This window comes from Prosopis cineraria, unplaced genomic scaffold (assembly GCF_029017545.1).
Source record: "Prosopis cineraria cultivar Desert tree isolate PC_DT_omini unplaced genomic scaffold, ASM2901754v1 PC3, whole genome shotgun sequence".
In the NCBI taxonomy this organism is placed as follows: Eukaryota; Viridiplantae; Streptophyta; class Magnoliopsida; order Fabales; family Fabaceae; genus Prosopis; species Prosopis cineraria.
Genome location: NW_026555334.1, coordinates 920,556 through 936,575, shown reverse-complemented (window position 1 = coordinate 936,575; position 16,020 = coordinate 920,556). Strand labels below are relative to the sequence as shown.

General features: G+C 34.1%; 2 protein-coding genes across 2 annotated transcripts; one reads left to right on the top strand and one right to left on the bottom strand.

Moving 5' to 3' along the window:
• The first annotated feature begins 1,399 nt into the window (after positions 1–1,399).
• On the top strand, positions 1,400–7,945 carry LOC129304878 (probable folate-biopterin transporter 7). The gene is given in 3 exon segments (XM_054944707.1): positions 1,400–1,859; positions 6,733–6,792; positions 6,795–7,945. Coding segments are annotated over 3 exon segments (1,314 nt in total). The 5' UTR covers positions 1,400–1,579; the 3' UTR covers positions 7,769–7,945.
• Positions 7,946–12,004: 4,059 nt separating this feature from the next.
• On the bottom strand, positions 12,005–14,758 carry LOC129304576 (polygalacturonase-like). The gene is made up of 4 exons (XM_054944284.1): positions 14,243–14,758; positions 12,735–13,024; positions 12,417–12,645; positions 12,005–12,328 (listed from the first exon to the last, which is right to left on the bottom strand). The coding sequence occupies exons 1-4, from the start codon at positions 14,714–14,716 to the stop codon at positions 12,110–12,112; spliced, it is 1,212 nt and encodes a 403-aa protein (XP_054800259.1). The 5' UTR covers positions 14,717–14,758; the 3' UTR covers positions 12,005–12,109.
• Between the last annotated feature and the right edge of the window lie 1,262 nt (positions 14,759–16,020).

Here is a 16,020-nt window from a genome sequence, read left to right as displayed (position 1 = left end):
GTACGTACGTCAATTTTGGATCAACTAGCATGGATGGCGACATAGATACTATAATTTGTAGTAGTGTAGCTTTGAAATGTCTCAGTCTATGAGGTACCGTTGATTAGAATAGGAGCAAACCCTCTGTTGTTTGATTTTCAAATTCCCTAAACTCGCAAGGATCTCCAAAATGTTTAAAAGATAAGTTTTTGATCCATAAGAAGAGGCTACAAACATAGAAAGCCAAGAAGTGATGTCGAGAGATAGCTTTAGATATGTAGAGAAGCAATTTGATCCATCCCTCATGGTTGAGTAATAAAGATACACCACAATAAGTTCTCTTTCTTTTCTTAAAGATAATAAACTGACTTTCCCAACTTAAAAAATGAAAATGAAAGTGAAGGTTGTCAAAAGAAAGTGAAGATCATTCGTCTACGACCCTCTAGTCTATGGCTTTCATTATATTACATCCCGTTATTTCATTTGCATACACCTTTTAGAGTGATATTGCTCATTATAGTATCAAATAACTTATATAGTTGAGGTTATCTTCTCTATATGGAAAGCTTGGTTTCTGTTATATCAAATCAAATAAAAAAGAAGGTAGATGTATTTTAAAGTTTGAACCTTTTAATTCTGAAAAAAATATTTAAATCTCTGTAAGATTTAAGAGAAAAGACCATATGTAGCGATTAGATGTCTGAGGACAGATGGATGATGAGCCACACCATATAGCTCTTGTGTAGTAACAATTGCAAAAAATGTGATATAAAGTCTCTAGTGAATCACAATTAAATGCACACCAAAGTGAAGAATTAAGATGATGCTTACGTAATACATCCCTGTAGGTATTGCCACATGAACTGATTTCCAAATGGAACGGAGGGTTTTGTAGGGCAAATCAAGTTTCCAAAAAAAAAAATACAAATTTCCTCTTTGGCAAGGGAATTATATCAATCAAGAGAGAATGTAGAAAAACTATATCTAACATAATAGGAACCAAAGCCCCGAATAAAACAATCAGCTTAATTGATAAAAGAAATAGAGGTATTTAAAATAGAGTTAGCCACCTCACTGCCATAGAAATTGTTTACGAGGAATACATTTCACTTGATAGCCATCCAAGATATTGGATTAATTCATACCAAAAAGAAAGATATTGGGTTAATGATATTTAAATGCGAGACCTTAGAAGTATTAAAATAGAAGTTTCTAGTTTTGATTAAAAAAATAAAATTCCCCCGACCTTTTATACCTTTGTCGTGGGGCATGATTCATTAAGATAACAATTTATATAAAAAATAAAAATAAAAAAGGCATCAGCGCCCTGTAGGAAGCACGTGTCATCCAATAATAGTTCCCTTATTTACTATTGCGTGTTAACGAACGCACAAGTGTCGCTCTTTAACGTCGTCTTTTTTGGAAGAAAGGAACAGGAGAAGCGGCAATACCTTTACTCCTTGACACAGAGAGGCCTTTGATTTTGTTTATTGACTCCACATTATCTATCTCTCTCGTTAAATTCAAATTTTCCTCTCACGTCAGATTCAAAACTTTTCTTTCTTCTCTTCAATTATTATTGCTCAGAAAACGGAGCATAATGGTCTCTTCGGATACTGGTGGTGTTGCCAGTAGAAATGGTGATGGAAATCCGATTGGGAAGCTTCTGGGTTTGGGATATTGGGTTCAGGGATTCAGGTGCTTCCCATGGCTAATAGTGAACTTCTTCCTCAAGGATGGGTTAAATGTGGATCCTTCCACTCTTCAGGTCCTTCAGAATTCTGCAAATCTTCCCATGGTTGGAAAACCCATCTATGGCCTCGTTTCCGATGCCGTTTATATCTCAGGCCAGCATCGAGTTCCCTATATCGCCCTTGGAGGTAATTCATTTCTGATTTCACCGATAAGTTTTTTTCCGGGTAATTTTTCTTTCGGGAGTTGGGTTCGATGCTTCATGATTCGTTACAGCTAAATGCGAAGTGGCGATGATAGTTTTATTTATCTATTTTTTTTTTTACGCATAAATGTAAATGCTTAGATAGATACCTTTTTGGATGATGGACTGAGACACCTTCTTTATACGTTGGTTTTGGGTTGCTTTGAAGAAGCGTAAAGAAAAATAATATAAAGCAGATGTGAGATTCCGGTATCAATACCTATCTTCTGTGCTTTTGCTGATTCTTATATGATCTCTGGTGTTAAAGTTTGCAACTTTTCTGCTAATAACTTCCGTGGTGCTCTATATGCTTTGTAATACCATCAAGTTAAATCTTATACCATGCAGATTTGAAAAGTTTTGAGTGAATGGTGGGTTAGATATTTTGTATATGCATGATGCCTATGATTTAAGTCCCAACACACAATCCCCCGTTTGGTGCTTCATAGCTCTGGACCAAACTTTAAACATTCCTTCGCAGAGGTCATGATATTGCCGGTATGTGGGCTTAAAGGACATGGGCGCGAGCAGAAGAAAATATGGTGTTGACAACAAAAGCAGATTCTACCCATTAAATAAATAAATAGATAAATAAAATCAATTCCATTTTTGTGTTGTGTAAATATAGAGCCCAACATGGCTTTACTCTGATTTGCATGTTCAGATTAAATTCCTGTATTTCCACTGTGACTTATATAATTTTCTTCTTCTTCTGAGATTCTATAACTGTCATTTATATAATTTTCTTCTTCTTATGAGATTCTATTTGTGTCAAGTTCAACTTCAACATGGATAAAATTTCATTCTATTGTCATTTCTGTCCTCCTTAAAATTTTTAAGCTATTTCATCCCCTCTCTAATTTTGCATTTACGAGCATTATATTCTGTATTGACTCCCCAGTCTTCATGCTACATCTCACTGAGAAAGAGCAACTTTGATGACATTTTCTAATTCAAAACCCGCTGCGATTTTGATAGTCTTTTTTAAGAAGCATTTAGTATTTGGAAAAGTCTTGTAGGTGAAGAAATCAGATTAATTTTTAGGGCGAATTTCAAATAAGGACCTAGGATGTGACTTCATTACTAGTGGATTCTAAAAAATTCTGAAATTTTAGTTCAGTCCAAGAAGATAAAAGTGAAAATAATTTTAAATGTGAAAAGATCAAAGTATCCTTTATTTGTGATGCAGAATCACTAGTTATTGATTTTTTTTTTTTTACTTCACTTGCTAATTTACCAATATCACTTGTAAATTACATTTATTTGTCAGATAAGCAATAACATTAGTTGTTAATTTGCTAACTTTATTTATTAATTTACTAACATCAATTGCTAATTACAAGTTTTGTCAATAATTTACAAGTGACATTAGTAAATTATAGGACCTGTCAGCAATTTACAATTAATATTTGTAAATTAACAAATAAAGTTAGCAATTTAATAATTGATGTCAAGTCTTATATAATTATTAACGTGTTAACTCATGTAATTTGCAACTCATTAGTAAATTAACAAGCAAATTAACAAGTGAAGTAAGAAAATTAACAACTAGTGATTTTGCATCACTAGTGAAGGGTACTTTAGTCTTTTCATAGTTGAAATTATTTTCACTTTTACCCTCCTAGACTGAACTGAAGTTTCAAAATTTTGTAGGGCCCACTAGTAATTAAGTCACATCCTTGGTCCTTATTTGAAGTTCTTCCTAATTACTATCCCGCATGACGAAGGATGTGTACTGCGAAGGCAACAAGTCTGCCTTCTCTACCTGAAAATCTAGGGTAAATCTGTTCAGATCAATTTAATTATGATAATCTCTAATTCTATGAAGAAACTGGATGAGTTTATATTTCTGTTCAGTCCAATAATTTTTATTCTGCAGAGAGGAGGATATATACAGCTAAGGCAACAAGCTTGCCTTCTTTAGCTGAAAATCTAGGGTAGATCTGTTCAGATCAATTTATTTCTGATAATATAAACAGAATCGAATCTAAAATAATATTTACTAATTAAAAATCATTGAAAATACAACTATTGGTCTCTTTAGCTTAAATGTTTTTTGGTATGGGTCCCTATAATGTTTTTTCATTGCTGCAGGTCTGTTGATCTAGTCTATCCCATCTGCAACGTTAGTCCCTCAATAGAGTGAAACATGAAACATGAGATATGAAACATGAAACAGTATGAGTGGACAACGTTGTTAATATACTAAATCATAATTTCACCTCTACATAGATTAACAATGTTAGTTATAGGTCGACATGTTTAACACTGTTAGTGTAATCTCATTGTGTTTCTGGGAATATTTAAAATTAGAGGGACTAATGTTGCAAATGGGATAAACTAGAGGATTTAGAGGAATGAAAAAAACTATAGGGACCCATGCCAAAACTTGTTAAAACTACAGGGGCTCATAGTTATTATCTCCCAAAAAATAAAAACAAATTGCAAATAACAAGTACACAGAAAGAACAGAGATGTCAGAAAAACAGCAGCAAAAAAGATGCAAAGCAATCACACAGGAGGGAAAGAAACAACAAACAACATCATTCCCAAACAGTAGGTTAAGAATAAAGTTATTTGCAGTGTACCCAAGATAAAGGATATAAGTGTCTTTGAGTGTTTATGCTTTTAGTAAAAATACAGTTGTGTGGTTAGTGTTGTACGCACTGTCATTGGATCTCTTGGTATTACATTTTAGCCGGTCTTTTTCTCTTCTCCCTAATTTTTTTGGCTCACCGTTCTCCCAATTGCTTTTGTACCTTAAAGTGAAAGAAGTGGAACCTAGTTCTAAATTAGCATCTGTATCATAGAAAATTTGAAGCGAGAATTACAATCAGATCTCAAATAAGAAGATTGTTTATTTCTTCAGTCCTTTTACGAGTCTACTTCTCTATTTATGTGTTAAACTTCAGAATTTACAAGTTGACGGGGCTTGTAAGTAATTAGTTTCCTTACCTAGGACCAATATGTAATTCTCCCAAAATTTAAAGGCTTATTTGCTGTATCAAATTGACTTAGATGGTAAGGGTATGCGTAGTCTGGACCAAGCTAGGGATTGATTAGTCTAAGAAAGCAGTCCAGCTTACCCTTTAGGCTGCACTTTTGAGCTTGGGACCCAGGCCCAGCCTAGTTGACCTGGTGCTGGAAAGGGCTGGGATGTGTTTGTGGTTGGGCTGAGGGACTTGGTCTTTTCATAGGAAGCATAAATTACTACATGGAGATACTTAAGAATGGATATCACTTCAAACATAAAAATCAATTTACAGGGTATCCAAAAATAGAAGTGGAATCTGTTTCTACATTGGTAACTTTAATTTTAAAAGGTTTAGGGATTATTTGCTGGTAGAAATAATAGATGGGCTGTTCATAATACTAGTTTGAAGATGATCATACACTTGAATAGAGGGAAACTTTCTTCTGTTTGTATGATAGGACTTGCCTAGTTGCCTATTATGGATTACATCCTCCTTCAGATGGTTATAACCCATTTTCTGTCTCAGCGTAACCTAGGTTTATGGTTATTGTTTGAACTGAATATTTTCTTATACTTGATTTCTCACAATGTTAGCTGGTAAGGAAGTTCAACATTATGCTAGTCACAGATCCCATTCATTTCTGTCTAATAAGCTATGCAACCAAATTTCTGTTCTTTGCTAGATTTTATCTGTTGCTGTATATCTTACAAGTCAACTCTGAAACTAACACATTGAGCTGTTTAGACCACAGAAATGGATATATATATATATATATATATATATCAGATAGAGCTCTGTTTTTGGGAACTATTTATATGATAGAGCTAAGAGTGGAAATGAGAACCTATGAAATGGAGGCTTCATTTAGAATTTTGAGTCTTACGGTTGTGGAAGAAAGGAAGGAAGTCGTGCTGGATAATTATATGGTAACAAAGGTGGACTGTTTGAGACAAACATCACTTGTATCTAATACTGTTTTCCCCTTGGGAGTTTCTCCCCATTTTTAAATAACAAAACAAAATATGTACGGCGTGTTGATTTTGGGTCAATTTTATTATCTCTAACTTCAGTACTTGTGTGTAAACATTGCATCCAAGTTGCATAAACTTTAATTAGATAAAGCACTCATATTAAGAAAACTAAATACAGCAAACAGGATACATCTTATCTGAGCTAACTTTTCACTTATAAAAGCCCTATTTCTTTTTATGATAATTAGATTCACATTAAATGGACAAATTATTTTGCAATAAATTTATGAAGTTAACTTGCCAATCCCATGAATTTTTATTTTCTTTTTTATAGAAAAACAGATAAAACACAAGTTTATTTCTTTCATATAATTAATTACAATATATGGAATTCGTTAGATTATCATCTGAAAGTACATACCACTTACGTATAATGACATGCTCTACTTTCTTCATCCAGCTTTTGAGGAGATTTGAGCATCAAAACTTTCTCCCCATAGAAGTTGAGTTTTCATATTTTATTTCAAACATGAATGCTGTGGTACTGGGTTCCTGACTCGTGAAGTTTCTGAACCTTCTTTATTTGTTCTCTCTTTAATATCTTTGAAAGGAGCAGAGGGATTGTTTCCTTAGAAACACTAAATACTTAGCAATCTAGTAATCACTATACCAATATAATTTCTGAAGATTGTCCACTCCCATGTCACGAAGGAGCAGCATCTTTTATCAGTAAGATATGTATCCAAGAAGTTTTGGTGAACCAAAATTTAGAACTGAAAGTTATTCTGAGTTTCCTTAATGTCATTGCATTTCAAATTTCTACAAATGATATTGCCATTGTCTAAAAGATTGTCTCATATCTGATTTGCAGCTTTCTTGCAGGCACTGTCATGGCTAGCCATAGCAATTTCACCAGCAAGCATGTCGATTCTCACTTCTCCATGTTCCTCCTCCTTAGTAACCTTGGTGCTTCTATAGCTGAGGTAGCAAATGATGCAATTGTGGCAGAGATGAGTAAAAAGCCACAAACCTCAACCAAGTCCTCAGGCAGCCTCCAGTCCTTTGTTTGGATTGTTTCCTCTTTAGGAGGAGTCCTTGGAAACCTCCTTGGAGGCATGGCAATTGGCCGGATTTCTTCAAAATCTTTGTTCATGTTTTTCGGCCTTCTCCTTGGCCTTCAATTTTTTCTAACCATTTCTGTTCGTGAGAGCTCTCTTGACCTTCCCAAGAGTCCATCTGTTGGGATGAAAAAACAAATTTCAGAATTATCAGTTGCATTGAGAAAACCTGAGATTGCATTCTCAATATCATGGTTTGCAGCATCTTATGCTGTCATTCCTGCACTTACAGGCACCATGTTCTTTTACCAGACTGAGTATTTGAAAATTCAGTCATCGGTGCTGGGTATATCCAAGTTTTTTGGCCAGGCAGCAATGCTTTTCTGGGGCATCATTTATAACCAACGTCTGAAATCAGTCCCCCCAAGGAAAATCATATCAGCCATTCAAGTTACAATGGCAATCTTCATGTTTTCCGATTTCTTGTTTGTACAAGGCTTTTATCGACAACTGGGTGTGCCTGACTCACTCTACGTCATACTATTCTCAGGACTCTTGGAGGTTTTATTCTTCTTCAAGATTCTGCCATTCATGGTTTTAGTAGCACAGCTCTGTCCACCGGGCTGTGAGGGATCTGTAATGGCGTTTCTCATGTCTGCCGTAGCCCTCTCACTAATAGTGAGTGGATACCTTGGTGTTGCCCTTGCATCTTTCATTAAGGTAACAGCAAGTGACTTCTCAGGACTCCCCCTTGGACTTCTGATTCAAGCTGGTTGCACTTTGTTGCCAGTTTATTGGTCATCCTGCATACCTGATGATGTAAAATCAGTAAGCAAGAAAAATGACTAAAACAAACTTATTTATACAGAAACTTAGTGTTACAAGCAGATAGTAAAAGTGTGTTTTGATTTTGACAAGTTTCATTCCATTTATTTCATTGTTGTATACTTGTATTCATCTGTCAGCTGGCAGATGCAAGCTACAGATGTTTATCTACAGGTATATTGTATGTTTTGGCATCAAATATCCGAGTGATAGCATGCATTGTACAAGTATGATATGAACATGTGATTTTCCATCAAGTATTTAGAAACTTAGGAGGCTTAATATATATATAACATGTAATTGTAGCCACACATGGTGGCTAAGTGAGAATTAGCCTCATAACAGTGCCACAGATGTAACATGTCTGACTCAGCCAAGAGCCAAAGCTGTTCGAAAACGAAGCCATTCATAGAGGGAACATTGAAATCTTTGACCTCCAAATAAATCCAAACCCATTTTTATTTCAATGCATGAATTTCAGATGTTAACCTGATCAAATGTATTTCTGTTATCTTATTTATAAATTATTTTTAATATATTTCACCAATATTAAAAAAAACTTTAAAATTTATTAACTTTATTTAAAAATTTAATATGTTTCCAACTTTATCTATATTAAACATACATACTTTAATAATGTGCTTTCACTCACCAACATTTAATGTAGAGTATAAGAGAAATTTTTGATAAAAATTCAATGATTTAACTTATAAATAAAATTATAAAAAATCTTTTTTCTACCGTGCAAATAGAACTAGTGGGAGTATTTTTTAAAATATGTCTCATTAGTAAACTCTATGAAAAATATATTTTTAAAATTTAATATTGTACTATCATAATTTTAAAGTATAGAAAAAAGAAAAGGTGAGAATGGGAAATTATGTCTATAATTAATGCAAGGTGATTCCATTGGCTGAAATTGGTCTACCTTCCAAAATTGTTTGCCTCTTACAAGCCGTAACTTAGTCATATAACTGTCGAGATAGGTGGTTTTATGATAAAAGTGAGATATTTGGGTGCTTGGGTCTATCTTTTCATCATAAAAGGCACATATGGCATGTTGGCAAGGTATTCCAATGAGATCCTAAATCCTACATATGCACTTTTTACTATTGAGAAATATCACATGCCTATCAAGACCCTCTATAACTTTATAACCATGGTCACCATCTATACTTCACTGCTATATCCCTTTTTGTATCAAATAACTTTAAACACCTAGGCTGAAATCCCCAATCTACTTTTGTACATTCTTTTCAGCGTTAGCCTATTTGCCTATCATTTTAATCCTAATTCCATCTAACATTCTAATTACAGGAAAATAACTAAAGTCATCTATCCATGAATTCATACTTTCACTAACATTGTTGTCAACATTCCAAGATAAACATCTTGTACTAAAGTATGCTCTTACCCAACTCTTAGGAGGATAAGTGATCACTACCTCTGCTGCTTGCTTGCTTAGGCTTTCCATTGCTTTCAAATTATCTTTAAACTTCTCCTTAAATGTACTCCATCACAAGTCCAGAACTTCTTCCTCAACTCATTGCCTCTCCATCTCTTGCTCCAATTGGCATAAATATGCCTAACACAAAATCTATGCTCGGTCGCTGGTAGTATGTTTTGCACAGTATCCATCAAGCCCTACATTTAATAATCTCCTACCATTCTGAAAAAATTTAAAGAAGTGTAAAATGACTAACCTTTTGCATGGCAGACATTATAGTGACCTTAGAGTCATCCCCAAGGTCTAATGACTTTTGAAGCCATTGCATGAACCAAGTCCAAATTCATGGTATTCTCTTTTTGAGTTAAGCTGAATGCTATAGGAAATAAACCATAATCAGCATCAATCCCAGTAGTAGTAAGTAAAATCCCTCAAGCATGTCCTTTAGAAATGTGCCATCAAGCCCAATAATAGGTCTACACCTTACCTTCCAACCAACCTGGTAAATAAAAATATAAATACTAATTAGATCTGATAAATAACTACTTCAAAACATAAACAACCATTGAAAATAACATCTTACCTTAGAAGCATTCAAGCACATATAGAGTCTGTTGAACACCTTTTCGCCATTCTCTAGAGCTTCTTTACTCACTTCCATGCTCAGATCAGAACCCAAGTTTAACGATCTCACCTTATTACAATAAGCTTCTACATCACTGAACTCATCCTTGTAACTCCCTTCCATTTCTTGCATGATTATCTTCTTAGCACGCTTGCACTTGTGCAAGCTCACATAAAGTTTCAAGTCATCCTTTATATCCTTCTTCATATCTAATATCTTGTACTATGGTCTCTCTTGCACTTTGTTCTTGAAGCAGGAAGCTAACCACTTAGCAAAAACCCTTAGGTTCTTATAAACCCTGCTATATATATGCTCCAAACATTGTGTCTTCACCTTCATTCTTGGGTCTTCTCTATCTATTGCGTCCCAATTAGTACCTTCATTATCCCCATTAAAGGTCATCTTAGATAGTTTAGTACTAAGAGGAAAAAACACAAAGAGACAGAGGTTAGATGGACTTACACTGTGCAAATGAAAAGCAAAATCACTAAGATGGTTAGATTACTTACCTATAAAAGCCGATGATTTACTATGATGTACTATTTATGAAGCCCTAAAGATTCGATTCTTGACTTACGCAACTCTTCGAACCCCAACTCGAATCCTCAAGGCAAGAAACCAAGATTGAAACCTTCTTCGACTCTCGACTCATGCACCTCAGAGTCAAATGGCTCGACTCAAACCCTCTTCTAACCTTGACTCGAACCTTAGCTCGTACAAGATGACTCGACTCAAACACTTAAACCTTCTCGTGTCCTCTCCTCTTTGAACCCCACTCAGACCAGATGGCTTGAATACAACTCCCCAGCTCGGACCATGCAATGAATTAGCAAGGAAAAATTACAATTAAAAAGCCACGTGTAAATTCTCAAGTCAAACTTTTAATTTAACAATCAACATCCATCAGATTTAACGTCAGGGCAACATTGCACCATTTGTTGAAACTTTCAGGGCAACATTACTCTTAAAAAAAGTTTAGGATATCAGGTGCCCTTAGAGAAAAAGTTCCAGGACATTTTTGCCCTTTTGCCCAAAAAAATGCTTTGAAATGTATTTTTTTCTTGGAGTGTGAGGATTAATAAGATTGATAGAGCAAACTCTAAGGACTACTTTCTAACTTCTTTAATTATAGGGACTTGATCAAAAAAGGCTTGAAACTCTAGGGACTAAGGGATTAATTTTTTTTGTAATTAATTAGTTGTAATTTAACATATGATCAAAATTGATAAAAATTTACTTTTGGTTCTCTAATTTTACATAAAATTCTAGTTTATTCTCTTAATTTTATGAAGTAGTTTTTTTTGTTTTTTTCACAATAATATCATTAATCTTAAATGATGATGATATTTTGTGCCAATCATTATTATTTAAAAAATAAATTTAATGTGTTGACATTTGATATAATGTTTTGTAAATATTTAAAAGTTCAATGTCAACATTTTATGTTTGTAAATTAATAGTGCTAAAGGTGTATGACTGAAAAAGTACTTTATAAAATTATGTAATTAAATTAAAATCTTATATAAAGTTAAATGACTAAGCATATATTTTTGTCTTCAAAATATAATTTGAAAGGTATTTTATAAATTTGATAATATAAGAATGATAAAATTCCATGCCAACAACCCTTCTTCATTTGTATTATTATTGTCCCCAACAAAGCACTACATAAGTCACCAAGCTTCTTTCAAAGTGATAGAAGAATCACATTGAATGAGCGGATCAGCCCTCCTCTCATACTCAATAACCTTCATGATCTTATTATGATCCTGAAGACTCATTTCCCAATATAAAAGGCTCCCAACATATATTGGTTCCAAATTGTAATTTTCTTGGCATAAATAGTAACAACTCATATTTCCACGAAATTTCTTCTTTTTTGACCTTTGATTACGTAAAATCTGGGATTTTTATAGGAAAATGAACTTACTGAGGGAATGTGCTTGGTTTGCATCTATCGACACATTTCTTAGGATTTTTGGTACTATCTGGTCCGGTTTCTGGGTCTATCAAACACATATTTTTTCATGTCTAAAACATGTATTTAATGTCTATCAATCGCATCAAGTACACTCACACGATATATTGTGAAATGAGATTGTGGAACGCAAAGGCAGTCGTAATACGTAAGTGGTTTCACATTGAAAATCATCTATCAACGTCACGATTTTAGCTACAAGCTGCAGATGATAACTACTAGACTAATTCTATCAAAACCATGATCTGTTGTAGTCATCAAGGCGAAACCAAATACATTAATTGATTAATTACTAAGCTAATTAAATTGAGCTAATTATAAGCAACTTTCAGGTTGAACTAAACCCTGAGAGGTGCCTCCAGCATTCCGACAAGAAGCCTGAGCGATTTGGTTGTTGTAAGTGAGCCTCACGTCCTCCAATGCGATGCCACTGCATGGATTCTCAGAACTGCAATCAAACTTCACTGCCACCTCTGTCGCCGATGATCCATGAATGTCTTGGTACTTCACGTCGCTTATTTTCACCCCAGACGCCTGCTTTCATTTCAATTTTGTTAATTCAACAATTAACCAAATGGGCTCAATTTGAAGGCTTGGAGGCCCAAGAGGCCCAAGAACTAACCTGTTGAGGGCAGCCGTCGTGATCGGGGCAGTAGTTTTGGTCAATGACGATGGGGTTTTTGACGTCAACCATGACGGCGTGTTGAAAAACGACGTCTCTCACAAAAGCATTGCATGGCTTTCCCCATGTCTTGATCCTCACGCCATTTTCAGTTCCCGTGAATTTAACCGTTTTAACTGTCACGTTTCGTACGCCTTCTTCATTCTCGTCCTTCCCTAAACTTCCAATACTGCCAAATAAATAAATAGCATCTATTATCAGCATCGGAATTAAATTAATAGTACTACATGAACGGAAATTTATAAAATTTCAAAATACCTGATTCCATGGCCAGGGCCGCATGCAATATTTTCAACCCACAAGTTAGTGGTGCCGGGGCCGACGGAGACGCAATCGTCCCCAGTTCTGATGTTGGAGTTGAGTATGGTGACGTCGTCTGAACCTCCGATGTGAATGCCGTCGGTGTTAGGGCTGTCACCGGGAGCCGCCACCTTCACGCCTTGCAGTTTCACGTGTTGGCTTTCATGGATCACTATGTGAAACATTTGGCTGTTGACTGAGGTCAACCCTGTGACCTTGATGTTCTTGCAGTTGATAAATTTTAAGCTCTACGCACAAACACAACAAACATTAAAACATATATATTCTTTAAAAGAAAAAAAAACAGAGATTTTTCAAAATATTGTAATATTTAACAATGGAATTCTGATCTAGAAAAAACAAAATAATGATAATAATAGTATTCTAGTAAAATATTTAGGTTATTTAAGATTTCTAAATGACCATTTCTTTTTTGACCCAAAGGAGTAATTGAAAAAATTATACTCCCTATTTTTCCATAATATATAAATAATGATCACTTAATGAGCTAGTGGAATGTGAAAGAACAAAACGGATGTCCTTAGTTAACTGACATAGCAAGTTATGAAAAATTATATAATCAATTATTATTACTAAGGTTTAACCATTGAGATTCTAACTTGTTGTTTCAACTTTAGAAGAAATCCCACGAGATGTGTTTTTCATAAATTAATTAATTGATAATTGATTAGGCCAAAGACTATGCAAGTACGTATCCTCTCCTTGAGCCACGGCGAAACAGTTTCCAGTTTCCCAGCTGAAAACCAACTTAACAGATTCAACTTTTTCGGCCCCGTTTGGCCTCCCCCAAAATTAATTAATGAGAGAATCACTATGAGGGACCTGGGTGTATAATATTGCTTATGGGTTACATTTATAGGAAGAAATTTACACATAATTCTTTTAAAAATTTCACCTGCCCCCTCTTAAAAATTTCATTTTGGCCCCAAACCCAAAAAAAATGTATGTTTGACACCATTTGTTAAATCATAGCTTTAAATAATTTTCTATTTGACTTACAGTAATATTATCAGTATCAAATCATAGCTTTAAATAATTTTCTAGCAGCTGCAAATTTACTGCTATAGTAAATTTTTCAAATTTTAATAGTAGAATATTATAATTTTTTGAACGAATTTGATATTGTATTTACCGTAGCATTGGCACCGATAATTAAGGGCCAACCATATGTGCATGTCCTAATCCAATGGCAATGAAGTTCCCACACAAAAATGATTTAAAAAAAAATAATTAAGTAATTAGGCCTATCAAAATCTAATAGATTATCAATTTTAAGCATACTATTAACTTTTCGTCCGATGTAGTAAAAACAAAGTCAACCAATCGACCATTGTGTCATGTGTAATTATAGAAATTGTTCATATCTAATTAATAAAATTAATAAAAATAACAAGAAATTAAACTGAGAAAAAAAAAATTTAATTCAAAGCTTTACGTAACCGTACCGTGGCTCCAGAAGGGCAATTTCCGCCGGAGTTCTTGCAAGCCCACAAAGCAGTGCCTTTGCCATCAAGCATGCCACCTCGAATCGAGACTCCATCGACATTGTGGAACACGATCCAGTCGTCGTCATTGCCGCCGGTGACATGGTAATTGGAGGGAGCCAGCAAGGTGCCGTCGATGGTAATGGAGATAGCCTTATTATTACACTCACCGGTAAACTCAGCTTTTCCGAGCAAGAACTTGCCCCTCGGCACGTAAATGGCTGCAGGTTCAGCCGAGCCGCATGCTTTCTCCCATGCACTGAGGAAGGCCTTGGTGCAGTCCGTTTCTCCGTCGGGCTTGGCTCCGAAACTGACGACATTGTAGTTCGCTACTGATGCAGAGGCTGAGTTGAAGGAAGAGCACTGGAGGAAGATCATCAAGAGGACTATGAGCGCTACTCGAGGAAGAAGAAGATGAAAGATTGAGATCGTCATTCTGGGAATTTCAGTTTCAGAATCGAAATGTGTGAGAGAGAGAGAGTGTGTGTGTGTGTGCGTTAGTGGAGAAGAAGGTGGTGATGGGGAAGTTAGAGCGGTTTGTGGGGGTATTTATATTATGAGATTTTGGGTTCAATGTTGACTCAGGTTGATTAGCTTAATTAATTCGCATGAAATGCACAATGAGCATGCACTGAATTTGATTTTGGTTCATGTAGAAGATCTGCTCTGATATATTTTTCGGGAAATCTGACCATGGAATAACAGAGCAAAGTTTGATCTTTTTCTGGAAAATAAAATATTTCTCGATTGTTTGTGTTTAATTTTTTTTTAATATATTTGTTATCTGCTCTGATTTAAAAAAAAAGTATAATTACACCTAAACCAAATTTAAAAAAAAAAATAGATAAAACGCAGAGAAGTAGAACTTAGAACTTGGAAGTGTAACCTCTAACTTCAAACAGAAGAATGCGGCCTTCATGTGCTGCTTAAATATTTAATTATTTTCAATGTTTTGGTTAATAATAATGTTAAATGTTTCCTTGCACGAATATTTTATTAATTTTCGGTTACGTAAAAAGATTTTTTTTGAACCAACTAATATTAAATTTATTTGTTTTCTTTTAAATTTGTGTATTATTTCTTTTTTGGGTGGGACACTTATTAGAGTGTTATCCACCGGCAATAAAAGCAAGCACAAATTGGTACTTCTTTTATCCTATTTATAGAGTAAAAAAAAATATTTTTTTATCCTATTTATTAGTTCACTTTAATAATTATTGTGTTCATCTTTAATATTTTGTTTATATTAAATGTTATAATATTTTATTTTAAAAATATGTACATATTTAATAGAAATAAAGTTAAAAACCTATTGAATTTTAACCAAAGTCAATACGAGATTTAAGATTTTTTTTAATTTTAGTAAAAATACTTATAAATATAAATAGTACAGGAGGGAGTGGGCTATATTTTTAATTAGGTTTGCTCGAGCTTTTCAATTTTTTTATTAACTATGTATTATATATGAAATAACTCAACGCGTGGTTTGAAATGATTTGTAATTTAGAAAAATTATTTTTTAAAAATAAAAAATTAAATATATCTAATTGTCACTAATGTATCATATTTTGAAAGTAAAATCAATAATTATAACAATAAAATTTACTATACAAATGTAAAAATTTTAACAGATTACTATTGTGAATTTTTGTTTTTTTTAAAAAAAGAGGAATATATCCACCTATGATCCGAAATCCATGGAATTTATGTGTAATAAACCTTCTAATAATGATATTTAA